This window comes from Zonotrichia albicollis, chromosome 25 (genome assembly GCF_047830755.1).
Source record: "Zonotrichia albicollis isolate bZonAlb1 chromosome 25, bZonAlb1.hap1, whole genome shotgun sequence".
Taxonomy (NCBI): Eukaryota; Metazoa; Chordata; class Aves; order Passeriformes; family Passerellidae; genus Zonotrichia; species Zonotrichia albicollis.
Window position 1 is genome coordinate 7,070,550 of NC_133843.1, and position 24,357 is coordinate 7,094,906.

General features: G+C 49.6%; 3 protein-coding genes across 4 annotated transcripts in view; 1 reads left to right on the forward strand and 2 right to left on the reverse strand.

Moving 5' to 3' along the window:
• The window catches only part of CAPZB (capping actin protein of muscle Z-line subunit beta), a 77,746-nt gene extending 76,325 nt beyond the window's left edge, over positions 1-1,421 (reverse strand). Inside the window, exon 1 of the mRNA XM_074558748.1 lies at positions 1,219-1,421. The gene's annotated coding sequence lies outside the window, so the exon portion shown is untranslated. The remainder of the gene's footprint in view (positions 1-1,218) is intronic.
• The window catches only part of LOC102072273 (ATP-dependent RNA helicase DDX19B), a 211,082-nt gene that overhangs the window by 58,703 nt on the left and 128,022 nt on the right, over positions 1-24,357 (reverse strand). The window lies entirely within an intron of this gene.
• On the forward strand, positions 748-19,972 carry MICOS10 (mitochondrial contact site and cristae organizing system subunit 10). 2 transcript variants are annotated; one of them, XM_074558750.1, is made up of 4 exons: positions 748-897; positions 14,749-14,796; positions 15,325-15,434; positions 17,954-19,409. In XM_074558750.1, the coding sequence occupies exons 1-4, from the start codon at positions 831-833 to the stop codon at positions 18,038-18,040; spliced, it is 312 nt and encodes a 103-aa protein (XP_074414851.1). In that variant the 5' UTR covers positions 748-830; the 3' UTR covers positions 18,041-19,409. The 2 variants fall into 2 exon arrangements, with proteins under 2 accessions (XP_074414851.1, XP_074414852.1); XM_074558751.1 differs by lacking the exon at positions 17,954-19,409 and adding an exon at positions 19,728-19,972 and having other exon boundaries at positions 753-897.

The following is a 24,357-nucleotide window of genomic DNA, read 5'->3' on the forward strand; positions in this document are numbered from 1 at the left end:
CTGGCTTCTTTTCTCAAATAAACAAGAATGTGGGGGGCCCAGATTGCTCTTCCTGGGATATTGATAGGATTGACACCAGCTGTCACACACCTGCACCTCATTTCAGGCCCTGAAGAGCAGCCGAGGCCAGAGAGTCAAAATCCCAGAATTATCAGGGCTGGAGGGGATTTCTGAAGATCACTCATTTTTGCCTCCCTGCCAAGGCAGGCACACCTGGGGCAGGTGACACAGGAATGCGTCCAGGTGGGTCTGGAATGTCTCCAGCGAGGGAGACTCCCCCGCTCCCTGCGCACCTGTCCGGAGCTCCGCCACCCTCCCGGGGTGTCATTGTCCTGCTGAGGTGACGCAGGAGCTGTGCAGGACAGGGAACCCCTGCAGGGAGTGTGTGTGCAGTGCTGTACCCACCGCTGCAGTGAACACCCGGCCCTGCAGCACGGCCCGGCTCTTACCATGGCTGAGGCGAGAGCCCTGCGGGCAGGGGCGCGGCGGGCGCGGGCCCAGCACAGGCGCCTGCGAGGAGGGAGGGATGCTGCCATAGCCTGAGGGAGACGAGGGCTAACAAGGACACAGCGGGAGCTCTAGACGGAGAGATGGAGCTGGGGACGTGGCGAGCCCGGTCTTACGGGGGCAAATGGCGTTTGGGCCGGATCCTACGGGGAAAAAGGGGATTTTGGGCCGAGCCCAAGGTCGGGCGCGGCGGCCATGACACCCTCCGGTTGGTTACCATGGCAGCGGCAGCGAAATCTCGCGAGATCTGCCGGTGCGGCCGATAGGTGGAGCACGAGCTCTCGCGAGAGTTGCGCGGGGGAGGAGGTGAGGGGACGGGCAAGATGGCGTCGGAGGGCGACCTGGGCAGGAAGTGGGACCGGTGTGTGGCAGACTCCGCCGTCAAGCTGGGTAAGGGCGGTGCGGACACGGCGGAGCGGGAGGGTCCGGGGAAGAGCGGTGGTGGTCCCCCCGGGCTCCCCGAACCTGGGAGAGCCGCCGCCGGCGTGTCCCCGCGGCGCGGGGCCCGCTGTCCCCCGCCGCCCCAGGTTCGCCTTAGGGCGGTTGTGAGCCCGCGAGGGGCTCGGGGTGTCCGGAGGATCCGCCCTCATGGCTGCCCCCGGCGTCGGGCAGAGCTGGCGGCCGCGGGCCTGGCAAGGTGACCTTGGCCGCGGGCTCGGACCCCTGGCGGGCCCGCTCCCATTGCTGCGCCCCGGCCCGGCCCCGGCTTACCGCGCTCCGGCCGGGTCTGCCCTGGGGCCGCTCCCGGTGCTGAGGGCGAGCGGTGTCCGCGGGAATTCGGGATCCGAGGAGATCTGGGCGGAATGAATGAGCGGCGGGCAGGCACCCGCGGCTCCTGGCGTGCCCGAGCTCCGGCTCTGCGGCGCCGGTGGGTTTGGGTCGGTGTGTGCGGAGCTGCTCCCCCCGCTCCGGTGGGTTTGGGTCGGTGTGTGCGGAGCTGCTCACCCCGTTCCGTGTGCGAGGGGCTGCGTTTATTGAAGGCAATAGGCAGCGTGACACGCTGAGGGCTTTGGCACGTGTCACTTGTACAGCGTGTGGAGTGTGACATTGAGAGGCGCCGTCCCTGTCCCAGCCCTGTAGCTCTGCATGTTCGCCAAGCAGGGGAACAGTTCTGGTGTTTTTTCCCGTATTTATTTGTCCTTAAAGTGAGAGTTATGCACGTGCCTCAGTTGTCTGCAGCAAAGCACTGCCGAGGTTTCCCTGAGCGCTGTGAGGTGCGGGGATGGTGGTGGTGGCTGTGGTGGCAGCACCACGCTCACCCTGTGACCGGCTGCAGAGTGACACCAGGCACAGCCTGTGGCTTCACAAAATGTGTTTACAAAGCCAAATCTTCAAATGCAGTGTCTGACACAACGTGTCGTTCCATGCTGGTGCAGATGTCTCTTTTAAAACCATAAATAATATCTGGGAGATGTGAATGTTTATTTCTTGAGGCTGCAGGGGCCTTGTGCTTGAAAGCTGATGAGGAGCTCAGGGGTTTTAGTTGCCTAATACTTTTCCATTAGAAAAGATGTTTAATAATTTTAAGTAAACTGAAACTTCCATTGTTTATAGCAGACCTTTGAAAAGTGTCAAGTGCTCCGGAGCAGTGTTTTTCCTTATGAAATTCTACTCAGGTTTGTCTGACAAACATATCTGGACATGTTTATATTTCCATAGCATTGGTTGCTTTATCATAAAATATTAAGTATGCCAAATTATAAACAAGAACTTGTTCCATGCCGCAGCTGTACATGTCAGGATCCTGTGCATCCTCTGCCCTGGAGGCTGAAGGAAGTGGATGCAGGGTTGATTTCACAGAATGTCAGAGTGGTTTGTGCTGGAAAGGACCTTACAACTCATCTTGTCCCACCCCTGCCATGGCAGGAACACCTCCCACTGTCCCAGGCTGCTCCCAGCCCCTTCCAGCCTGGCCTTGGGCCCTGCCAGGGATCCAGGGGAGCCTGCTCGGGGAAATCCTCACAGGGCCTGCCCACCCTCACAGGGAAGAATTTTTTCACATTATCCAACCATATCCTGCCTCTGTCACTGGGAAGCCATTTTCCCTTGTCCTGTCTCTCCAGGCCCTTGCAAACAGTTCCTTTCCCTCTTTGCTGGCAGCTCCCTTCAGGTACTGGAAGGCTGCAATGAGGTCACCCCAAAACCTTCTTTTTTTTCCAGGCTGAACAATGTCAATTCTCTCAGTCTTTCCTCCCAGCAGAGCTGCTCCATCCCTCTGCTCATCCTGGTGCCTCCTCTGGGCTCTCTGCAGCAGCTCCAGGTCCTTCCAGGGCTGGGGCCTCCCCTGAGTGGGGCAGAGGGGCAGGGACCCCCCTTTGCTGCTGCCCACGCTGGGGGCTCACCCAGGGCACGGGGAGTCTGTGCCTGGGTCGTGCCCAGCTCTCACCCACAGCTCCCCCAGCTCCTCCTCTCTGGGCTGCTCCTGATCTCTTCATCCCTCAGCCTGGATTGGCCCTGGGGGCTGTCCTGACCCTCCTGCAGGGAAATCCTCCTCATGGGATTCCTGTGGGCCATTCCTGGAGCCTGCCCAGCTCCCTCTGCACAGCCCTGGCCTTCAGGTGTGTGCAGCTCTCAGCCTGGTGTCTGTCCCGTGCTCTCAGCCTGGTGTCTGTCCCGTGCTCTCAGCCTGGTGTCTGTCCCTGCTCTCAGCCTGGTGTCTGTCCCTGCCCTCAGCCTGGTGTCTGTCCCTGCTCTCAGCCTGGTGTCTGTCCCTGCCCTCAGCCTGGTGTCTGTCCCTGCCCTCAGCCTGGTGTCTGTCCCTGCCCTCAGCCTGGTATCTGTCCCTGCCCTCAGCCTGGTGTCTGTCCCTGCCCTCAGCCTGGTGTCTGTCCCTGCCCTCAGCCTGGTGTCTGTCCCTGCCCTCAGCCTGGTGTCTGTCCCTGCCCTCAGCCTGGTGTCTGTCCCGTGCCCTCAGCCTGGTGTCTGTCCCTGCCCTCAGCCTGGTGTCTGTCCCCTCCTGTCCCCTGCTCTCAGCCTGGTGTCTGTCCCATGCCCTCAGCCTGGTGTCTGTCCCTGCTCTCAGCCTGGTGTCTGTCCCGTGTCCTCAGCCTGGTGTCTGTCCCCTCCTGTCCCCTGCTCTCAGCCTGGTGTCTGTCCCGTGTCCTCAGCCTGGTGTCTGTCCCCTCCTGTCCCCTGCTCTCAGCCTGGTGTCTGTCCCATGCCCTCAGCCTGGTGTCTGTTCCTGCTCTCAGCCTGGTGTCTGTCCCGTGCCCTCAGCCTGGTGCCTGTCCCGTGTCCTCAGCCTGGTGTCTGTCCTGTGCCCTCAGCCTGGTGTCTGTCCCTGCTCTCAGCCTGGTGTCTGTCCCCTGCCCTCAGCCTGGTGTCTGTCCTGTGCCCTCAGCCTGGTGTCTGTCCTGTGCCCTCAGCCTGGTGTCTGTCCCGTGCCCTCAGCCTGGTGTCTGTCCCTGCTCTCAGCCTGGTGTCTGTCCCTGCTCTCAGCCTGGTGTCTGTCCCTGCTCTCAGCCTGGTGTCTGTCCCTGCCCTCAGCCTGGTGTCTGTCCCTGCCCTCAGCCTGGTGTCTGTCCCTGCCCTCAGCCTGGTGTCTGTCCCTGCCCTCAGCCTGGTGTCTGTCCCTGCCCTCAGCCTGGTGTCTGTCCCTGCCCTCAGCCTGGTGTCTGTCCCTGCCCTCAGCCTGGTGTCTGTCCCGTGCCCTCAGCCTGGTGTCTGTCCCTGCTCTCAGCCTGGTGTCTGTCCCGTGCCCTCAGCCTGGTGTCTGTCCCTGCCCTCAGCCTGGTGCCTGTCCCCTCCTGTCCCCTGCTCTCAGCCTGGTGTCTGTCCCTGCTCTCAGCCTGGTGTCTGTCCCGTGCCTTCAGCCTGGTGTCTGTCCCTGCACTCCTGGCTCTGCTGTGGCCTTTCATTTGGATTTGGTGTTTTCCTCCAGCCTGAAGGGGCAGCAGAAGAACGAGAACCTGCTTTGCCTTGTGCTCTGGGCTCTGCTCTGAGCATTCCCAGTGTTGGCATCACGAGGATGCTGAGGAGAGATCTCAGTGAAATTGCTGTTTTCCAGCAGGCTGCCCAGAAGGGTCACCTGTGCTGCATCTCTTTATTTCTTTATTTCGTGGGCTCACACACGTGGTTCTCTTCTGTGTCAGGGCACTTTCCTGGTTTGTGTGATTTTACAATGGATCAGTAGCTGCAGCATTTGTGCTGGCAGCCTCCTGCATGAATGGTGTGCTGACAACACACATTTTTCTGTGGCATCCCAGTGGGAATGATTGTTTTCTCTGCAGGGACATTAAAACTGTGAGTGGTTGGCTTGATTGGTTTTGTAATATTACTGCAAACTTTGCTGGAGTTTCCAATATAAATTACCAAGGGTGGAAAGAAGGAAGGAAAGAAATTAATTTTTTACTTGAGGATTTAGTTGTTACAGGGCTTGGTAAACTTGGTCAGCCTTTTCCCTTTGGTGGCCACAATTCCCTTCCCAAACACTCCTTTACATCCTTCCCAAGTGCCACAGCCAGGGAGGAAAAACAAACATTGTGATTAGCCCAGTGTTTCCCATTGCAGATCCTCTAAATAAATCACTGCATTTCTGGAGCTGTGCATGCCCAGCATTTCCCAGTGTCTGTGAGAGCTGTGGGCAGAACTCCTGTGGGTTGGTTTGAGGGCTGGTGGGACATGGGGAACAGAAAAGGGTGAGAAGGGGAGGCAGAGCTCCCAGGCTGGCTTTATTTTAAAGCAAAAATGTGCTTTAAATTCCAGCTGGGGCTGTGCTGCCTGTCCTCAGCCCATCAGGATTCCCTGGCTAAGGCAGGGTTTGTCCTCAGCTCTGGTTGGAGTTGTGCAATCCTGTTTTAGTTGGAGACCAGGCTCCTGAAAAAAACTTGATCTGCTGCCACTAAAGCTTCCAAAATAAATATTTATCTTGTGTTGCATCTTTTGAAATGCTGTATTATGGTTTTGAGTTCTTGGTCACTACCTGTGTGGATTTTGTAATTTAGCATTAACTTTTTCCTGTTAGCTCCAAACAGAGGATGTTGTCAGGCGTTGTTAGGACAGGATTTCATTTCAAAGAGGAGCTGAACCTTTTGATGCCTGCTCAGAACATTGAGCCATTGTTACATGGAGCTGGTGGTCACCTCGTTTTTATTAGCATGATATTTATTTGTTTTGCTAATGATGAGGCTGTATCCAGGGGGTTTTGCTCCTCTGCTGTTCCAGAGGTAGCTGTGAGCTCAGTGTTTGTGTGCAGAGGGCTGGTTTGAGCTTTCTTAGCTCACCCAGGGGTTTCTGACAGCCAATCCAGGTCCTGCTGCCTTTGCACCATCCTCAGGGCTTTTCACCCAGCAGTCATTTAAATAATTTAACTTTCTGGTCCTTTTTGTCATTCTGATTTTGGTGCAGAAAACTCCTTGTTACTTTCTAACAGAAAACCTGGTTGTTTGGCAGGTGGGAACAGAGACTTGAACTGGCCTGGCTTTCTTTTCCTTCCCAGCCTGCAAACCTTCCTCAGTCCCTGTGTCCTCTCCAGCCTTCACAGCCAATTCTTCCTTTTCCTCAGCAGAGCTGTGCAGAGGAGGCTGATGAAGTAAACACTGCCCTGGTCTTCCTCCACCCTGCAGGCTGCAAGCCCTGTTCAAAGGGTTGGTTGGTTTGTTTAACTGATTGATCGTTCATGGCTGTTTCTTTGGAAGGACAATTACTCCCAGAAGATTGACAGAGGTGTTTTTTGGTTGAAAGGCTGTAATTTTGGACAAATTATTATTATGTGCTGTTTCCAGGGGCCAGAGAGGCAATAAAGAGCAGTGTGGAAGAGAGGGAGGTTTGTGTGCCCTCATGCCTTGGTCTGTTTTGAAGCTGTTGTTGTTTTAAATGAGTTGAAGGCTGTAATTTTCCTGATACTGGAGGTAATCCTAGGGAAGCTGTTTGCTTCTTGACTTGTGTGTGTGTGAAGTTGCTGTGTTGAAATTCATTTTTTTTCAGGACAGAAATGTTTTGATGTATGTCTGTGATTGACCAGAATTCAGCCTGGAAGCTTGTAAATAACTCAGTGTAGTGATTTCATTTTCCTCTAATCCTCTGTTTTGACATCTGAAAATAAAATGCTTCTAATTTCCATTTAATAGGGATTTTTTTAAAAGAAAAGGGCACTTTGAATTCTGCAACTGTTAACATTATTTCTTCTGCCTTTCATCATCTGGTCTGCTTGAATAGCTGTTCTGTTAATGGCAGGGATGAAATTGTATTGTTTGTGTCATTGCACAGATTGGATATTTCAGAAAGAATCATTGTATGGATTGTAATGTCAGTATTTTTAAATAATCCTTCCCATGGTTATGAGTAGGATAAAGTCAGTCTATATAATGATAAAACTTGATTACACTTTCTGAAAACTGGATTAGACTTTGTCTAAATATACAAAAATCCTGAAATTCCTGTTTTGAAGTGTTTTTTTGCTTGGCAATTGTGTCATGGCCATCCAGTCTTGGCTACCAGGCCAGAAGGTTTGTTCCAAACTCCTTTGGGGTTTTGTTGTAGTGCTGGAGAGCATGGAAATTCTGTGAGCACACAGCTGCATTGTTGGGTGAGCTTTGGTGGAACCCCAAGTTATTTTTCTTTTCTCACAGAAGATCCAGCTCTGCTGGTTGTGTCTTGCAGCAGAGCCAGTAGTGTAAATATGAACTGCTCATGGCTCAGGCTGTGCAGGGAGGCAGCACAGACAATAAAAAATGTTTTCCTTGGAAGAGGTGGGCAGTGCTGTTCTGAGAACAGGCTTTTAGTCCAAAATCTGACAGCAATTTTTAGTAATGCTGTTACAGAGCTCTGAATGCAATGTCCATTTACAAATTAGGGAATTATCTCCTGTTGGAAGGAAAGGACAGGAGGCTCTTGAGGAGCCCAGGTGTCCCCTGAGTGCGCTGTGCCCTGCTATTGCCCTGGCTGGCTCCGGGTGTGCCCTGCTGGGCTGTGCCCTCCAGCTGTGCCAGCCTGCTCTGGGTGGCCCTGGAGCTGTGCCAATGCACCTGCAGCCTCTGCAAAGCCCAAACCTGAGCTCTGCTCCAGGGAAATGAGCCCAGAACACCCCAACTTCCTGAACCTCAGCACTGGTGAGGTGCCAGCTGTGCCCTTTGTGGGGGTGGCATGCAGTGGCAGTGCCAGGGGACAGGTGTCAAATGTTTTACACTTACTGAGGAATTCACTTGCTGTGGCAACTGTGTCTAATTATGGACAGAACAGGACAGTTTGGACTAGTGACATGAGACATGCAATGCTAACAAAACTTCAGTCTGAAGCCTATTCTTTTTTAACCATTTCTTAAAAACCCTCGAATTTTATGAATTCCAACACCAGGGACTGCAGCCAAGTGATATCCTGGAGTTTGCTCCTTGAGGACTCACAGCTCTAGGTGGGAACAAGACTTTGTTGTTTTTTATATCAGAAACAATTTTCTGAGAAAATCCTTTCAGGGCTGCTGGCACATCCTTGGTGCCAATAAATGATCAGGGGGAGGTTTGAGAAGGATCAGGCTCCTTTTCCCTTCGCTCCTGCCAGTGAGACACCCCTGAAAGTCTCCTTGCTCCCAGTTCTGTTCTGAGCTGGGCCAGCAGACGTCAGTGCTGGCCAGCCTGTGCTGGGTGGGTGTGAAGCAGCAGCACTGCCAGCCCTCCCAGGTGGGCTGCAAAAGCCCTGAGAGTGGAGTTCACTCCTGCTAAATCCTTCTTTTCAGCAATGTTGCTGTTTTTATTAGCAGAACATGTGATTGCAGTAAGATAAGGTAAAGTTTCCTGTCAGAGGGGTATTTTCTGTGTTATGAGAAAATTGCTGATTTCTTATCCAGGAGCTTCTCAAGCAAGCACAGCCCTGATTTGTCTAAAAGCTTGGTGCATCACTGATCACAGAATCCCAGAAAGGTTTGGGGTGGGAGGCATCTAAAGCTCATCCAGTCCAACCTGGCCTTGCACACTTCCAGGGATGGGGCAGTCCCAGCTTCTCTGGGAAACGTGTGCCACCTTCACAGGGAGCTGCCCTGGGTGAGAGCAGCTTCCACTCCTGTCCCCTTCCCCTTTTAAAGGAGGGAGAAAACATTTGTGCCCTCACGTGTCACAGTTCATTCACCAGTCTGTGGTGTGGGGTTGGAGTTTCTGTGCAGGGTCACTGTGGGGTGAGGTTGGAGTTGTGGTGTCCCTGGGCTGTGAGGTTGTAGTTTCTGGTGTCCCTGTGGGGTGAAGTTGGAGTTTCTGGTGTCCCTGTGGTGTGAGGTTGGAGTTCTGGTGTCCCTGTGGGGTGAGGTTGGAGTTTCTGGTGTCACTGTGGGGTGGGGTTGGAGTTCTGGTGTCCCTGTGGGGTGGGGTTGGAGTTTCTGGTGTCCCTTGGTGCATCCCAGATGTCCCTTGGTGCTGCTGCCTGTGCCCCTGCAGCAGTGCTGGTGTTTGTTACCCAGGGTTTGCCTTTGAGCAGCACTTGGCCTGACCCTGAGTGCTTCAGGGAGAAAGCAACTTGGGATTTTTGATTATAATGATATTTGGATATTAATATTTTGTTATTCCAATTTTTCTCTGTTACTGCAGTCAGATGCTGGTATAAAACAAAACTCTCTTTTTTTCTGCTTCTTTCTTGGGTACTTGGTTTATAATTTCACTGTGTTTTCTTCTCGTGTCCATGCTCATTTTTCTGTCTGCTCTGCAAACAATCCACACCACAGGGGAGATGGGAATGAAAGCTTCAGAGTTGGTGTTTGAAGAAAATCTGATTCCTGCCACTAAGACCTTGCAGAGAGTCTGCTTAAAATGAATTCTCTCCGTAAATAAGTGATTTCATGGTCTTGGATTTCTAACTGGTGCTAAGTGCTGCCCTGTGAGGGCCCTGGTTACGAAGGCAGCTTCCCCCCACATTTTACAAAGCAATTCTTTCTGGATCTTGTCAGAGTGGGATTGGAGGCTGAAGCTCTCACTTTTGTATTGGTGTGTGTGGAATGGCAAAGGAAAAGAACAGTTTTCATTTTGGGATTAAGTAATTGAAAAGCTTCCAGCTGCTATAGTAACAGCAGCACATCTGCCAGATGTCAGTGAGCAGATTTTAATCCTTCTATTTTAAGTGTCAGGCTATTGAAGCAAAGTACATCTAGGTGTGGCTGTGTTAGTGGCTGCCTCAGCCTGCAGCTACTTGGGTAGCCTAGGGAAGAACCGTGTAGTATCACTGCTGGAGTGACTGCTGATTAAATTTATAGAAAAAGCTTTTCCCAGATGTTCTTACGGGCAGGAGCCCATCCTGAAGATTTGTGTTTCTCTCTGAGACACTTTTATGATGTCCTGTTGGGTATACAGCGTGTGCTCTCCTGCGTGTTAGATTGATTGGAGGTACTGGGAGGTTTTTCTTGGAAGGTGGAGGAGCCAAAAAAGGAGAAAGAAAAAGTTTTGGTGCCTGGGCTTGCTGCCTAATGCCAATTCAATGTGGCTGTGCTGCATGGGGGGAGCAGGGCTGAGGTGTCCACACAAGTGTCCTGTCCCCTGTTGACACTGTAAATGAGTTTAGGCTGCAGTGATGAATGGGGGGTGGAAGAGGCTGTTTTTCTAGTTAAACATTTTAAACTGTCAGAGAAGGTGAAAAATGGCTTGTACTCTTTCCTGTGGCCTTTTCCTCCAAAGAGTCTGTCAGGCAAGAAAGGGAGGGAAAATGTGCCTGGCGTGGATCAAGCCCTTTGCTTTGCCATGTTCGTTTGTTTTTACTGTAAGATAAACCTTTCATGTTTTATTGTTGTGGAGTTAAAGGCTGGCCTGGAGGTGCTGATCTCTAGGAGGAACAGCTGGAGCATCCCCTGCTCAGGTGGGAGGCTCTTTGAAGAGACATGTTGCCTCTTTAAGAGGAAATGGAGCATGTGAGAACTTCAACCTGTAAAACTCATCAGCAGCTCTGCCATTGTTTATCTCTGCTGTAACTTTATATAGAATTAAAGTGAAATGCATTACTTTGCTCCCGAGGCAAGATGGTTTTGCTCCCCCTTGGTCTTGGAGACACAGGAAATGACCACATAACCACAAATACTTTCTAGTGGAATGAAGATGAGTGACAAACTTCCCACAGAAAGAGGTTCTTAGCCAGACAGGCTGAGGAATTAAATGTAGCTGAAGGCTCTGGTTTTAAGTTAAAACCAACTCCTAACTGTTGAACACAAGTAGAAAAGAGCAAAAGCTGTGCATGCAGTGCCAGGTGTGAGGGCAGGGCTGGTGTCCCTCATGGCCAGGGTGTTGTGATCACAGGCTGTGCCTCAGGACAGGGCTGACCCAGGCTGGTGTCCCTCATGGCCAGGCTGTTGTGATCACAGGCTGTGCCTCAGGACAGGGGTGGCCCAAGCTGCCTGTGAGTTTAGGAAAGCTCAGGTGCTTTTTTGCCTTTGTTTTCAAGCTGCCCTCTTGCACAGAAGGCCAGAACCCATTAGCTCTCAGATCTCCTCCTTCACCTCTCTGTAGCATTTTCATTACTTAAAGCAAGGTCTTAGCTGTCCTCCCATCATTTTTTGGTACTCATTGTTGCTGTAGACTCCTCACAGCTGGAATAAAGTGCAGCGATAGCCTCTAAAATTACACAAAAATGCATTTGCATGGAGAACAATCCTTTCAAACGAGCTGCTTCAGAAAAAGCTTCCTTAAGGCAGAGTAGCTTTTCCTAAGCCAGTCATGCTGGACAACATCTGTTTAGCAGTGGTGTTGGTGTGGGGGAAGGCCTAGTTTGTGTTTTAGACTTAGTCTGAATTGCAGTTGACATAAATAATAAATTCTTCACCTTTTAAGTGTATCCTGTAGCTTCCCCCATGGCCAACAGGAAGCAGCATTGATGGCATGTGAGGGGCTGTAATGTCAGAGAACATCTGAAGGAGGTGGAGAGAATACGAGATAATGATAATTTCTGGAAGTAAATGGAAATAAACTGTATTAATTATAGCTGCTTCCTTAGTGCAGGGCTGTGTTAAGACAAGACAGGAAGCAGTTCAGCACCAGGCTGGTGAGAAGAGTGTGGGTTTGACTGGTGACATGGAAAATGTGGTGACATTAGAAACTGCCCAAGCTCTGCATGGAGATGATGCAGGATTTGTCATCCTGTAAATCATTTCTCATTGATTAGCTAAGCTGTTTGGATTGGCAGAGGGGATCCTGCAGGGATGGGAAGTGTAGGACAAGGATTGCTCCCTGATGGCAGGGCTGCTGAGCTGGGCACTTCAGACAGTCTTGGTGTTCTGTGAGCAGAGAGAATGCCCACAGAAAATCCTCATCACAGGATCCCCTGTGGATCTCTGAGCATCCCAAAGCTGGGCTGGGCACCTCAGACAGTCCTGGTGCTTTGTGAGCAGAGAGAATGCCCACAGAAAATCCTCATCAGCTCTGGGCAACCCAAAGCTGGGCTGGGCACCTCAGACAGGCCTGGTGCTGTGTGAGCAGAGAGAATCCCTCAGCAAATTCTCATCAGCTCTGGGCAACCCAAAACTGAACTGGGAACTTCAGACAGGCCTGGTGCTGTGTGAGCAGAGAGAATGCCCACAGAAAATCCTCATCAGCTCTGAGCAACCCAAAGCTGGGCTGGGCATGTCAGACAGTCTTGATACTGTGTGAGCAGAGAAATCCCCCCAGCAAATCCTCATCACAGGATCCCCTGTGGATCTCTGAACAGCCCAAAGCTGAGGTGGGAACTTCAAACAGGCCTGGTGCTTTGTGAGCAGAGAATCCCCCAGCAGATCCTCATCACAGGATCCCCTGTGGATCTCTGAACAGCCCAAAGCTGAGGTGGGCACCTCAGACAGTCCTGGTGCTGTGTGAGCAGAGAAATCCCCCCAGCAAATCCTCATCACAGGATCCCCTGTGGATCTCTGAGCATCCCAGAGCTGAGGTGGGAACTTCAAACAGTCCTGTGCTGTGCGAGCAGAGAGAATCCCCACAGAAAATCCTCATCACAGGATCCCCTGTGGATCTCTGAGCAGCCCAAAGCTGGGCTGGGCACCTCAGACAGGCCTGGTGCTGTGTGAGCAGAGAGAATCCCCACAGAAAATCCTCATCAGCTCTGAGCAACCCAAAGCTGGGCTGGGCACTTCAGACAGGCCTGGTGCTGTGTGAGCAGAGAAATCCCCCCAGGAAATCCTCATCAGAGGATCCCCTGTGGATCTCTGAGCATCCCAAAGCTGAGGTGGGAACTTCAAACAGTCCTGTACTGTGCGAGCAGAGAGAATGCCCACAGAAAATCCTCATCAGCTCTGAGCAACCCAAAACTGAACTGGGAACTTCAAACACTCCTGGTGCTGTGTGAGCAGAGAATCCCTCAGCAAATCCTCATCACAGGATCCCCTGTGGATCTCTGAGCAGCCCAAAGCAAACCAGCTCAGGCTGTGGGGATGGGCAGGCAGAGGATGCAGGGCACCAAGCAGGGTGGCTCCTGGAGGGTGGCACAACCACTGGGAGTGCCAGCACAGGGAGGGCAGGAGGGCTCTGCTGGCTTGGAGGCTGAGCTGTGCCTGGTGTCCGTTCCAGGGTGAGCACTGCTCAGTGCATGGCCATGAATGAGCTGCTCCAGGAGCCCCTCGCTGGGTGAGGGGCACAAACCCCCAGGCTCTGGGCAGACACCTGAGCACCCCAGAGTTTCCCTGAGCTGTGCAGTGATCGGGGTGACAGCCTGACCTTCAGTGCAGTGCTGGGCTCTGGGATGTTGGGGGGTTATGTCAGGATTGCCGGGCAGGCACTCGGAGCTCTCCCTGCTTGTAAGCTACTCCAGAGCTGCCATGACCTGCTAAAGCAGTTCCCTCTGGCACAGCTGCAGATCTGTAGTAAAATGAAAAGGGTTTGCAAACCTTTTTCCAGCTCTCAGTAAATACAGAGTGCAGTACTAACACAGTGAACGTGGGGTGCTTTGCTCAGATCATGTTTGCTTACCTCTGTCCTGATATTCAGAGGTTTATCATCAACAAAAACCGTGGGATGCTTAGTTATTGTACAAGGTGGTGCATCCTAATTACTGAGGATGTCAAGTGTTCTTTGAGTAATTAGTTCTTCACTAGAAGCTATCAATGTACTTTTTACAAGGAAAAAAAATTGAAGAGCACAAGGAAACAGAAAAAGAAGCAGCATCCCATATGCCATGAGAGTACAGGATTCCTTGGCATTGTTCTGTACTCAACCCACTGACTAATGCATTCAACAGCACCATGTGCTTTTAGGAATATAAAAAAATGACGTATTTTAATTAGCAAACTCATAATATTTCATTTTTTGTATTGAAAGGAGAGAGTTGAAGCCTCTAACAGGATGTGTTTGCTGCACAATAAACCTGAAGCTGTTGGTTTGTTTTTTTAATGAGGATGTGCAGGACTGGTTTTTTTTTTTTCTTTCTTCAAACTTTTGTACTTCTGTGCCTTATCTAAAATTCTTCTCTTCACTGGACATAATTAAAGGTAGAATTTGCCCACTCAGCTGCAAGTTTTCCCTATGATATTTATTGGGTCTGAGAGGAGTTTTGCAGACTTGCCTGACATCTTACACAAAATCATTACCTCACCTTCCAAGGAAAGTGAAAGATTATTTTTAAATATGCTGAGTTTTTTTAGTGGCGCTGAATAATTTTGTTTGAACCGCTGCAGTTCTTTCTGTGTATAATATAAGGATGTGAAAAGTCATTCATTCCTAATGTGTTTAAATATGCTCCATAATGAATGTTGGGGATGTGAAAGATAAGCAGCCTGGAGCTTTCTTTGTAAGGTATAGGGTAACACAAAGCTTCAAAGTTCTGCTGCCCTGGGGACACACATTGAAGCACTTAAAGGAGTGAGATAAACCAAATACAATGAGATATTCATCTGCACAATCTGAAGCTCAAGGACACAATAAGTTTTCATTTAAAGTGTTTCTCATTTGCTGACAATGAGCCAAATAAATTTTAATTCCACATTGGAGATGGTGACAGAAATTCAGGAACTTTCTCTAGGATGAGAGTCTGGTTTTTTCCCCAGCTATTTCCGATTATGTACTTATTACGTATGTTGGGATTCTAATGTGAACTTATTCATATGTTGGGATTTCTGATAATGTACTTATTACATATGTGGGATTCTAAAGCTGCTCACAGTTACTTAAGAGAACAAGAATTGTTTTTTTCAGATTTGTTATGTAAGAACTCTCTGTTCGGGTGTGCTGAAATAACATGTAGCTGGACAGTCATAGTCTGATATTCCTGAGTTGGAATCAAGACTCACTGTAAAGAACTAAATCCTTTTCCATGACTTTGCTTTATTTTTGTCCTCACCTGCTGCATTTCTTCTTACAGGTGCTGGATTTGGACTAGGAATTGTTTTCTCAGTCATCTTCTTCAAGAGTAAGTACCCTGCATTAATCTTGCCTGCCTGGCTTCCCTCTGTCCATCTGTTGCAGGTCCAGCTAGAAGCCTTTGAGCCTTAATAGAAGTTAATCAGCTTGTTGGACCAATTGTGCCATTGTTTGGCCTGTCTTTCCCATTGAAATGGAGTTCCCAAAACCTCTGGCTGTTGTGTAACAGGGTTGTTACCCATGGCACCTCCCTGAGCTCCTCCTGTGCTCAGCTCAGATCCTGGAATGGCTGAGCCTGAGCCAAATCACTGGGGCTGTGCCCAGACATCAGTTTGTGCCAGCCTCACCAGGGCTTTAAACAGAATCAGTTCCAGTAATACCTTGAATTCACACATTACTTTCTGTTAAATTCTAAACACGTGTTACTGTTCCTCTTCTTCTTAGTGGGCTGGTTTGGAGGATTTTAGAACTAGAATTCATCTTCTAGTAATTTGTTTTTTCTTGGTGCTTACAGAACAATATATAACAACAGCTTTCCTTGACTTCACATTTTGCTCTGTGCTTGCCTCTCCCACAGGAAGGACATGGCCTATTGCATTTGGGTCAGGGATGGGGTTAGGAATGGCTTATTCCAATTGTCAACACGACTTCCAGTCTCCATATCTTCTTCATGGTAAATTTGTAAAAGTAAGTATCAGCGTGTCTGGTTTGGCACTGCCCAGTGCCAGGCACCCAGGAGAGCCTGGGTTCCCCTCCCCTGTCACAGCTGGGCAGAGGAGAGAGAAAAACATAACAAAAGGTTCATGAGTTGAGATGAGGACTGGGAGAAAAACACTTCAAGGGCAAAACAAGTCAAGTTGCAAAGTGAATTTATTACTTACAAAGTTAGAGGAGGATAATGAGAAGTAAAATGAGGCCTTGAAACACCTTTTTTCCCCAGCTCCCCCCTCCTTCCCACTGACAGCACAGGGGGGCAGGAGGGGGGGATCTTGGTCAGTTCATCAGCCGAGCTTTTCTTCCCTTCCCTTCCCCTGTGAGACCCTGGGGTCCCTCCCACAGGAGACATTTCTCCATGAACCTCTCCATGGACCATTCCCCTGGGCACACAGTGCTCCCAGCCCTGCTGCAGCCTGGCTCACTGCCATGGGTGCAGCCCTGCAAGGACAGGCAGCTCCAGCCTGGCAGCAGGGCCCTGTCCCCATGGGCACAGCCCCCTGCGGGCACCCACCCTCTGCAGTGTGGGCCCCTCTGCCAGGGGCTGGGGGGGATTTGTACATCCCCCAGGGGTCCCCATGGGCTGGGGGGGGATCTCTGCATCCCCCAGGGGACTCATGGGCTGTGCATGGATCTCTGAATCCCTCATGGATCCCCATGGGCTGTGGGTGGATCTGTGCATCCCCCATGGATCCCACAGGCTGTGGGGGCATCTCTGCATCCCCCAGGGGGACTCATGGGCTGTGCATGGATCTCTGCATCCCTCAGGGATCCCCAGGGCCTGGGGATGGATCTCTGCATTCCCTATGGATCCCCTCAGGCTGTGGGGGGATCTCTGCATCCCCTGTGGATCTCTGCATGCCCCCTGGATCCCACAGGCTGTGGGTGGATCTCTGCATCCCCCCTGGATCCCACAGGCCGTGGGTGGATCTCTGCATCCCCCCTGGATCCCCAGGGGCACAGCTGCTCCAGCCTGGCCTCACCACAGCTGCAGAGGAATCTCTGCTGCAGCCCCTGGAGCACCTCCTCCCCCTCTTTCTGCACTGACCTTGGTGTCTCCGTGTTGTTTCCCTCACATGTTCTCACCTCCTCCTCTCCTCTGGCTAGAAGAAAAGCTGTGCACCTTTGTTGTGTTTTTCTCAAGTCTGTTACCACAGAGGCATTCCCATCATCTCTCCTTGGCCAGCCCTGGCCAGCAGCCTGTCCCTCCTCAGAGCCACCAGGGACTGGCTCTGCTGGACATGCTGGAAGCTTCCACAGCTCCTCACAGCAGCCACCTCTGTGCTGCCACAAACCAGGCTGTGCAAAACCACCACACAGTGCTGCTGCCATTGCTTGGTGACTGCTTTGTTACAGGTCAGATTATCCATTGACAGGGATGTTCCTCTGCCTTTCCCAGAGCAGTGCTGGTGGGAAGAAACTTGTGTTGCCAGAGCTGGAATGTTCCCCTGGTCTTTAATATCTGCTGTGTTTAACAATGCATTTACTACACTGAATACATGGAATTAATTGAACAGATCTGCAGGTAGCTTTTCCCACAACCTGAAAGCACAATAAAAATACATGCCAGAAAAGCAGAAAAACTAAACTGGTATTAAGGTTCTTCAGACCTTAAAAGAGATGAGCTGGGAAGAAACTGAGAGTCACATCAGGCATGTCAGGTAGATCTGCCTGTGGAAGCAGATCTTTGATCTTCTGTTGGGTTTTAGGGTTTTTTTTTTTCAATATGAAGACACTGATCACTTGTAAGTTCTGTGGCTTGTTTGTCTGCACAGTAAGGTAGTAGTTGTACCCTGTAAGCAGGTTTGAAGAGAATCATTTCAATGAGTTCAGTATTAACTCAGTAGTTGTACAGTTTTGAAGAGAATCATTTCAATGAGTTCAGTATTAACTCAGTAGTTGTACAGTTTTGAAGAGAATAATTTCAATGAGTTCAGTATTAACACTGAAGTAAAATGTTTTAAAATATTTTACCAAATTTTTAAGAATGGATTAATTTGGAACCATTTGTGCAGGGACAAACTGGCTGCAGTGCACCAGTCCACAAACTGACTCCATTAGTGTTTTCTTAATTTCTTCATGTGTCAGAGCTGGGGCTGTTCTCATGGTAATTTATCCCTGTGGCACCTGGAAACAAAAGGAATGTGTGAGTCTGTGGTTTGGATCCACAAAGCCATGGCCTGGTTAAATGCTTTCAGTGCCTCTGGTGCAGGGGCATCACCAGGACATATTTACAGTTATTTCAAGTAACTTTAAGATACTTCAGAAAGCACCAAGGTAAAATATTCTGCCAGGAGCTTCTCATGCAGGGCCCAGAGTGCAGAAACCCCTCCTGTGTGACTCCTCTGCCTGCTCAGGAGGCCTCCAGGCATTTCCAGGCTTCTCCTGGTGCTTGTAGAGCTCAAGTTGAGCCCAGTCCTCCTTGATTCACTTTTTTTGTAGATAAGCTTTTTTACTTTTTTTACAGTCCTTCTGTTTTTACTTTTTTGCAGATGAGCTTTGGCCAGCCTCCTGCAGCCCCATCAGAAATACCTGCTTGCAAATGTTCTCTCCAGCTGCCTGTTAAAGGGAAACAGTAACGAGATTCTCCAACAAATAAAATCTTTGGAGAGCAGTGTAGAGAAACTGCCTTGGATGCAGCTATCAGCATTGCCAGCTACTGCCCAAAATAAAAAATCTGTAGTTCTTCTGGCTGGATGTGTTAACATTAAAATGTGTTAGTAATCCACACCATCCTGAGGGTGTTCCTCCAGTTTATGCCTCCAAAAAAAAAGCTGGAGTGACAGGTCTGTGGCTTCATGTGAGTGCTGAATGCACTGCTCACATGTTCTGAGAGCCTCATTCAGGGATGCTTGTTCCTAGGGAGGTTTTGGGCAGCCCAAAACAGTGTCTGCTCACCCTAGGAAAGGATTTTTTCTGGATTAAGGATTAATCTGGAGCAGGGAGGTCCTTGGAAGCATGAGCTAACTGCAAGGATGTGCATGGCACAGGACAAACAGTTTCCAGTGCACTGTCTCCATGGCTTTCTCTGGCACAAAGAGGCTGAGAGAGGGAAAACACAGATGAAGCCATCTAATGGTTAATGTCATTAATTCCCTCCCAAATGTCATGTCATGGGTAATGGCTCCAGGGTTATTACAACACAATTATTTCATTTCTCTCGCTTAGGAACATGGAAGATATTGTTGCATTATCACTCATCTGGTTTTTTCCCTAGAAAAATTTGCTATAACTAAACTTTGTAGGATTTCCTTTACAAAACTGAGTTCTGTTCAAATACTAACTTGAACAGAATGATAGAATCTGCAAGAAAATTGCCTTTATTAGAGGGAAATGTACCATGGATTAACTTGGTCTAAATGATTTGTAGTTTTCTGAGCCTGTCAAGTTCACAGGGTCACAGGAGAACTCGAGTTGGAAAGGACTTCAGGGAGCTCATGGTTAGCTGTGAGGTCAGAGCAGGTAACTCAGCTGGGATTGTTGATTCTTCAGGATAAAGTTCTTAATTCTGAGTCAGAATGAGAGAGGACAGAGCACATTCAAGATACTGAATATTCAGGAGATGTCACAGTGACTTTGCAGCTGTTGTAACTTGGGTCATCACACTGCCCATCCTTTGGGTTGGAAATTCCACCATGAAACCCCAACCCCAGTGCAGGAGCCATTCATCTAGACCAAAAGAATACTTAAGAGTGCAGCAGAGTTCTAATTTGTGGTCAGAATATTCTGAGGCTTTTTAAGTAATTTGATCAAGTGGTTTTCACTGTGACTTCAGCAGGATTTAAAATCAACGTGTCACAATTATTTCAAGGCTTAAAATGCTATGGCTGTGAATTTCCTTGCAAAATGGAGAATATCCTGTTTTCAGGTTATTTAGCCTGTATTATCACCCAAACCTTACAGTCCTGTGCTTTGATAGGAATGTGGATTTATATTGATGTGTAAGAACACAAAAGGCAACTGCAGCCTTTCCTGTTGCTCTTTGTGCCTTTGATTTCAGTCTGATTTCTCTTCAGCCTGTGAAGAGTTAACCTGACCAATAATGTGGGGTTTTTTAAAGTACCCAGTTTATCAGAATGGAGGGTTGTGCATGAAAACAGCTGCTTAATTCCTCCATGTACAACCTCTTGCTTTAGCAAAGGGTGAAACTCTCCCTTACCCTCTGGAAATGTTTCAGAGCTCCCTGACTTGCTATACATCCTGCAGCACCTTCCATGTAAGGAACCCAAATGGCTTTTTAATAATCTAAGCCTTCTTGCTTTACAGGAACAGTGACTAATGGCTAAGACTATCCCAGTGGGAAGGAAGGAGAAATCAATGATTATTCCTCAGGAATACTGAAGTGCCCCTGGAATAAGCCAACATTCTTCAGTAACGATCACCAGTAACTCTTTATACTCCAACAAACTGTTTCTGTCTATGAAACAAAGATCTGTTGCTTGTTTTGTATCGTGTCTGAAAAGTGCAAGGAAGAGCTCTTCTGGGAAATAAATAAAAGAAAAATGGCCTTCTCTGGTGTGTTGACTTTGTATGTGAGTGAGAGAGAGGGAGAATGGAAGGAGAGAACTTCACTTGGAGTGGCCAGCAGCTGGGACCACCTGGGCCACTGGGAGAGCTCCTCAGCAAAGCCAGCCTGGCCTGCTCCTCCCAGTCCTGAGAGCAACCCCCATCCACATCCAGTTCAAAGAAGCATTCCCACCTCATAAATCACCACTAGACCCCTGCTGCTTGTGTCGCTGTTTGGAGAGGAATATAAATACTCCTATGTCCTGTTTGTACAGTTGCCCTTTAAAATTGGAATTCTGTCCTCTCAGAAGAGGCAGAATCCAAACTGTGTGATGGATGCAGCAAGGCCCTGCTGTCTCTTGGAGCTTTGGGTCATGGAGTGACCCTGTTTGAAGCTCCCCAGGACAGTGGGTGAGTTAACACATCCTCGTGCCATCTGGCTCTCAGCTTACCCTTCAGGCTGATTGTTTTTGCACCCCTCTTCTGGGGGACAGCAGAGAGGTTTGGGTGTCTGGCAATGGTCACAACTACTTAAAGCTCTGCATTGCCTTGGAAAGACACTGCTCCAAGCACTCCCTTCTTTACATCCCCCCCAGTCCTTTTTGGCACATTTCTGCTGCTCTTCCCCTGGCTCCAAGCTTGTCTGCACTGCTTTGCTCAGCACCATTTCCTAGCTCTGGAGATGCTCTCAAGGATCTCTTTTCTTTGTCCCACACTGTGCTGTCCATCTGGCACAAGGAGTGAGTGTGTGTCTCCAGAGGGAAGGGCAGTGCTGTACGTTGGTGCAGAACCTCCCTGCACTCAGAGCCTGTTGTGCTGAGTGCTGAGAGATGGGAAAGTGACAGAGCAGCTCCTCCTGTTTTGCACAGCAAATGGGAGAAAGGAAAACAAGTTGTGTGATAGTTGTGTTTCAAACCGTGCCAGGAAAGGAAGGGGATGGACTGAGGGGAAAGCTGGAGTTCAGAGGGCTTGAGAAACTCCTGATCTCCCAGGCCTGAGGTGTGGGTGCTGCTGCAGCCCTGCATCCCCAGCTCTCGTGGGCACTGCTCTGGGCCCTGCGCTCTGAGGAACGTGCTGAGCTGTGCCCAGAGTCAACAGACTGAGGAGCTCGCCTGGAGCAAAGCACTTGTGAAATCAAAGAGCTCCAGTGCCAGAGCAGCATTAAGATTGTCAGAGCATGATACCATCCAGGACCATTGCTCCAGCATGTCCTTGTTTTTCCACCTCCTCCCTTGCCGGACTGCATTCATCAGTCAGGTCAAAACAGCTTATTGAAAACAGGATATCTTGCTTTCTTCCCAATTTTGAATCATTTTATCCAGCCCCAATTTTTAATTTGAGCTATGTACTTTGGAGCCATGGCTCCTCTGTGGTTTGGAAAGGGGTTTTATTGAGTTCTGTGTGTGTGTGCTGCAGCCTGGGAAGCCAGTGGGATCAGCTGGAGAGAGGAGCAGCAGCCTGGGCAAGGCCCAGGAGAACCAAAGGCGGTGGCAGCACCTCACACAGTGACTGTCAGTGTGCAGAGAGACCTCAGCTCCTGCTCTGTCCTCCAGGCTGATGATGAGTTCAGTTTTTATTTGGTGTCCCTGGTAACGAGTCACCCTGCCCTTACATGCTCTGCTCCAGCCCAAATGTGACTTCCCAGAGTTAATTCTTGCTGTGGGCTGCTCTGGCCTGTGAGCAGGTGGTTCTGCTGGCCCTGGAACTCACAGATACCCATGGCAGATATCAATCCCCAGTGTGTCCTTTACTGCTAGAGTGAGAACAGTCAGAGCAAAGGTGATCAAGTCAACATGGGTGATTGTGGAAAAAATGCACAATTCTAAAAGTGGAATTTAAATTGGTCATTGCTCTTTAAATAGGATAAAAGCTTAACTTTTTGGTTTTCTTCACAGCTGCCTTGCTTCTTGTTGTCTGTGTTGATGTATATATATATATATGTATATGCACATATAACTACCACGTGAAGAGTCTGTATTTATTTTGCTTTATTTAATTAAAGATGTATTATCACAAACCTATTTTTGAACCTGTCCATGTAAGCTGTGCAAAATTCATATTTTTCATATTCCTTTTTCCTTCTGTGGGAAGGAGCCTGTGCCCTTCCCAGCTGAGGCTGGAGTAGGAATGGTTTCCTGCCTCTTAATTTCTAATTGCATAAATGGAAGGGGGAAAAGTGGAAATTCTAAGTACCAAAAGGCATGTTAAATTTAGTATAATACACTCATCTGGAAACTATCACATTTTTCCTTCTTTCTTAAGCCTGCTGAAATCATTGCTTCATCTGTGGCGTGATTTGGATCGGGACCAAAAAGTGCAAACAAGATAGGGCTGAAAAAGGCAGGTGTCCCTACCCAGACTTAATGAGAGCTTTTAGGAGAGAACTTGTATCCCAATTGTAATTGGAGTATGCAGTGAGTAAGGAAACCAAATCACTACCCAGGAGAAGGGGAGAAAAAAAAAAGAAGCTGTTTGCTGACTAGAACTGGTTTTGAACGTTTAACAACTCCCCAAGTGCTCGACTGACCACAAATCTGCCTCTTTAACAGCTTGATTAGATGTCTGCTGAGGCTTTGAGATGAATAAACAAGTCACGGAAAAGCAGAGACAGCGGGGAAAAAAATATCAAGCTGCTTTTGTATTGTTTACCCGAGTTGTTCATGTTTGATCAAGATACCGTCATTGCTTTGTGTTCCAGTCCTGCCTGGAGCCGTGGCCAAGAGCAGGACCTGGCTGGATGTGGTGCTGTACACACAAATAAAAACCAGCCTCTGCCCTGGAGAATTTACAAACCAAACAGATGGGCTGCAGGGAGGTAGGAGGGTTTGGAATTCCCACTCTGGAGATGGGAGAAGCTGTAGGCAAGGTCAGGGAGAAGTGGTGCAGGGAATGTGGTGTGCAGCCAGGCCCTGCCTGCAGTCCAGCAGCCCAGCCTTGCCCATCCTTGCCCATCCTTCCCAACTGGTTTTTCACGTGGTGGTGGAGTCTCAGGGGAAGGCTGCCCTTCACAGACTGGGAGACTCCAAAAGTGTTTGTGCCATCCTTTGCTGTTTTCAAATTGCCCCAAATTCTTACTGGCAAATCCCTGAGAAAGTTGGGAACGATGTTTTACTGTCCAGAGGCTGATATGGAATCACCAGTAGGTGTAAACCACTGTGATCCTCAATATTGACTTTGGTGATAATCTGAATCTGATAAACTGAGAAAATACTGAAATGTATTCCCCGTCCTTTGTGCCTCATGGACACTGCTGTGTTATCAGAACATAAATGCAGGAGGAAGTCAATGCCTTAGTAAATCTACATTAAATATGAATTTAGGCAACAGACTGAGAAAGAGGGAGGATCAAGGAGACAGCAGCATTCCAGTACCATTGGATCATGGAGTGGTTGGGGCTGGAAGAGACCTTAAAGCCCATCCAGTGCCACCCCTGCCATGGCAGGGACACCTTCCACTGTCCCAGGCTGCTCCCAGCCCCGTCCAGCCGGGCCTTGGGCACTGCCAGGGATCCAGGGGCAGCCACAGCTGCTCTGGGCACCCTGTGCCAGGGCCTGCCCACCCTCCCAGGGAAGGATTTCACCCAGTATCCAATTTAAACCTGCTCTCTTCCAGTTTGAAACCATTCCCCTTGTCCTGTCACTCCAGGCCCGTGTCCAAAGTCCCTCTCCAGCAGTGGGAACAGAGCAGTGATGGTGTAACCCAACTCTTCCAGAGAGCTCACAGGGATGGTTCTCCAAAGGAGGAGGAATTGGTTTCCTGTTTTTCTTGGGTTCCCTCTGAGTTTGGGAGCAATGCAAAAGAAATGACAAAGGTGCTGGTTTGCAAATGCAAACAGAGGGTGCACAAGTGGACTGAAGGTGTCAGGTTGTTGTGGTGGTGATGTGCCACGAGGTGATGCTGCAGCTGTGGAGAGGCTTGTGGAGCTGGGGAACCCCTGATCCATGAGTGACCTGCTGGGAAAAGCCCATTTCCCAGCAGGTTCTGACCCAGCAAGGCACTGCTGACCCTTCTTTCACTCTGAGCTGGCAGGGTTTGGTACCTACCCCCACACCACACACACCCCCTCTAAGAAATAAACTTTCTCCCTGTCTCCCACCCCACTCCTGCCTTTGGAAGTAGGACTGGTGCAAATTTTGGCATGGCAGCTCTGGAGGCAGCTGGATGCAATGTGCAGTGTGTCTGTAGTGCTCTGAGAGTCCAGCCTATAGCCCACCCACAGCGAAATGCTTCCCTGAGACTGAAGCTAAATGGGAGCACAGTTTATGGAAATTCAGCTGTGGATGGCCGTGCTCTTGTGCCTTCTGGCTGTCAGCACTTTGCTGTACAGCACTGCAGGCTGCTGGAGCTGCATTTTCCTCATGGTGCTGGATACCCACTCCTGGAGCTTATA

Bases quoted from the DNA above. Each gene is read 5' to 3' on its own strand.
- MICOS10 (XM_074558750.1), top strand. From the start codon at position 831: ATGGCGTCGGAGGGCGACCTGGGCAGGAAGTGGGACCGGTGTGTGGCA. The intron at 898-14,748 runs GTAAGGGCGGTG...TTCTTCTTACAG, and splicing joins AGACTCCGCCGTCAAGCTGG to GTGCTGGATTTGGACTAGGA. The intron at 14,797-15,324 runs GTAAGTACCCTG...CCTCTCCCACAG, and splicing joins CTCAGTCATCTTCTTCAAGA to GAAGGACATGGCCTATTGCA.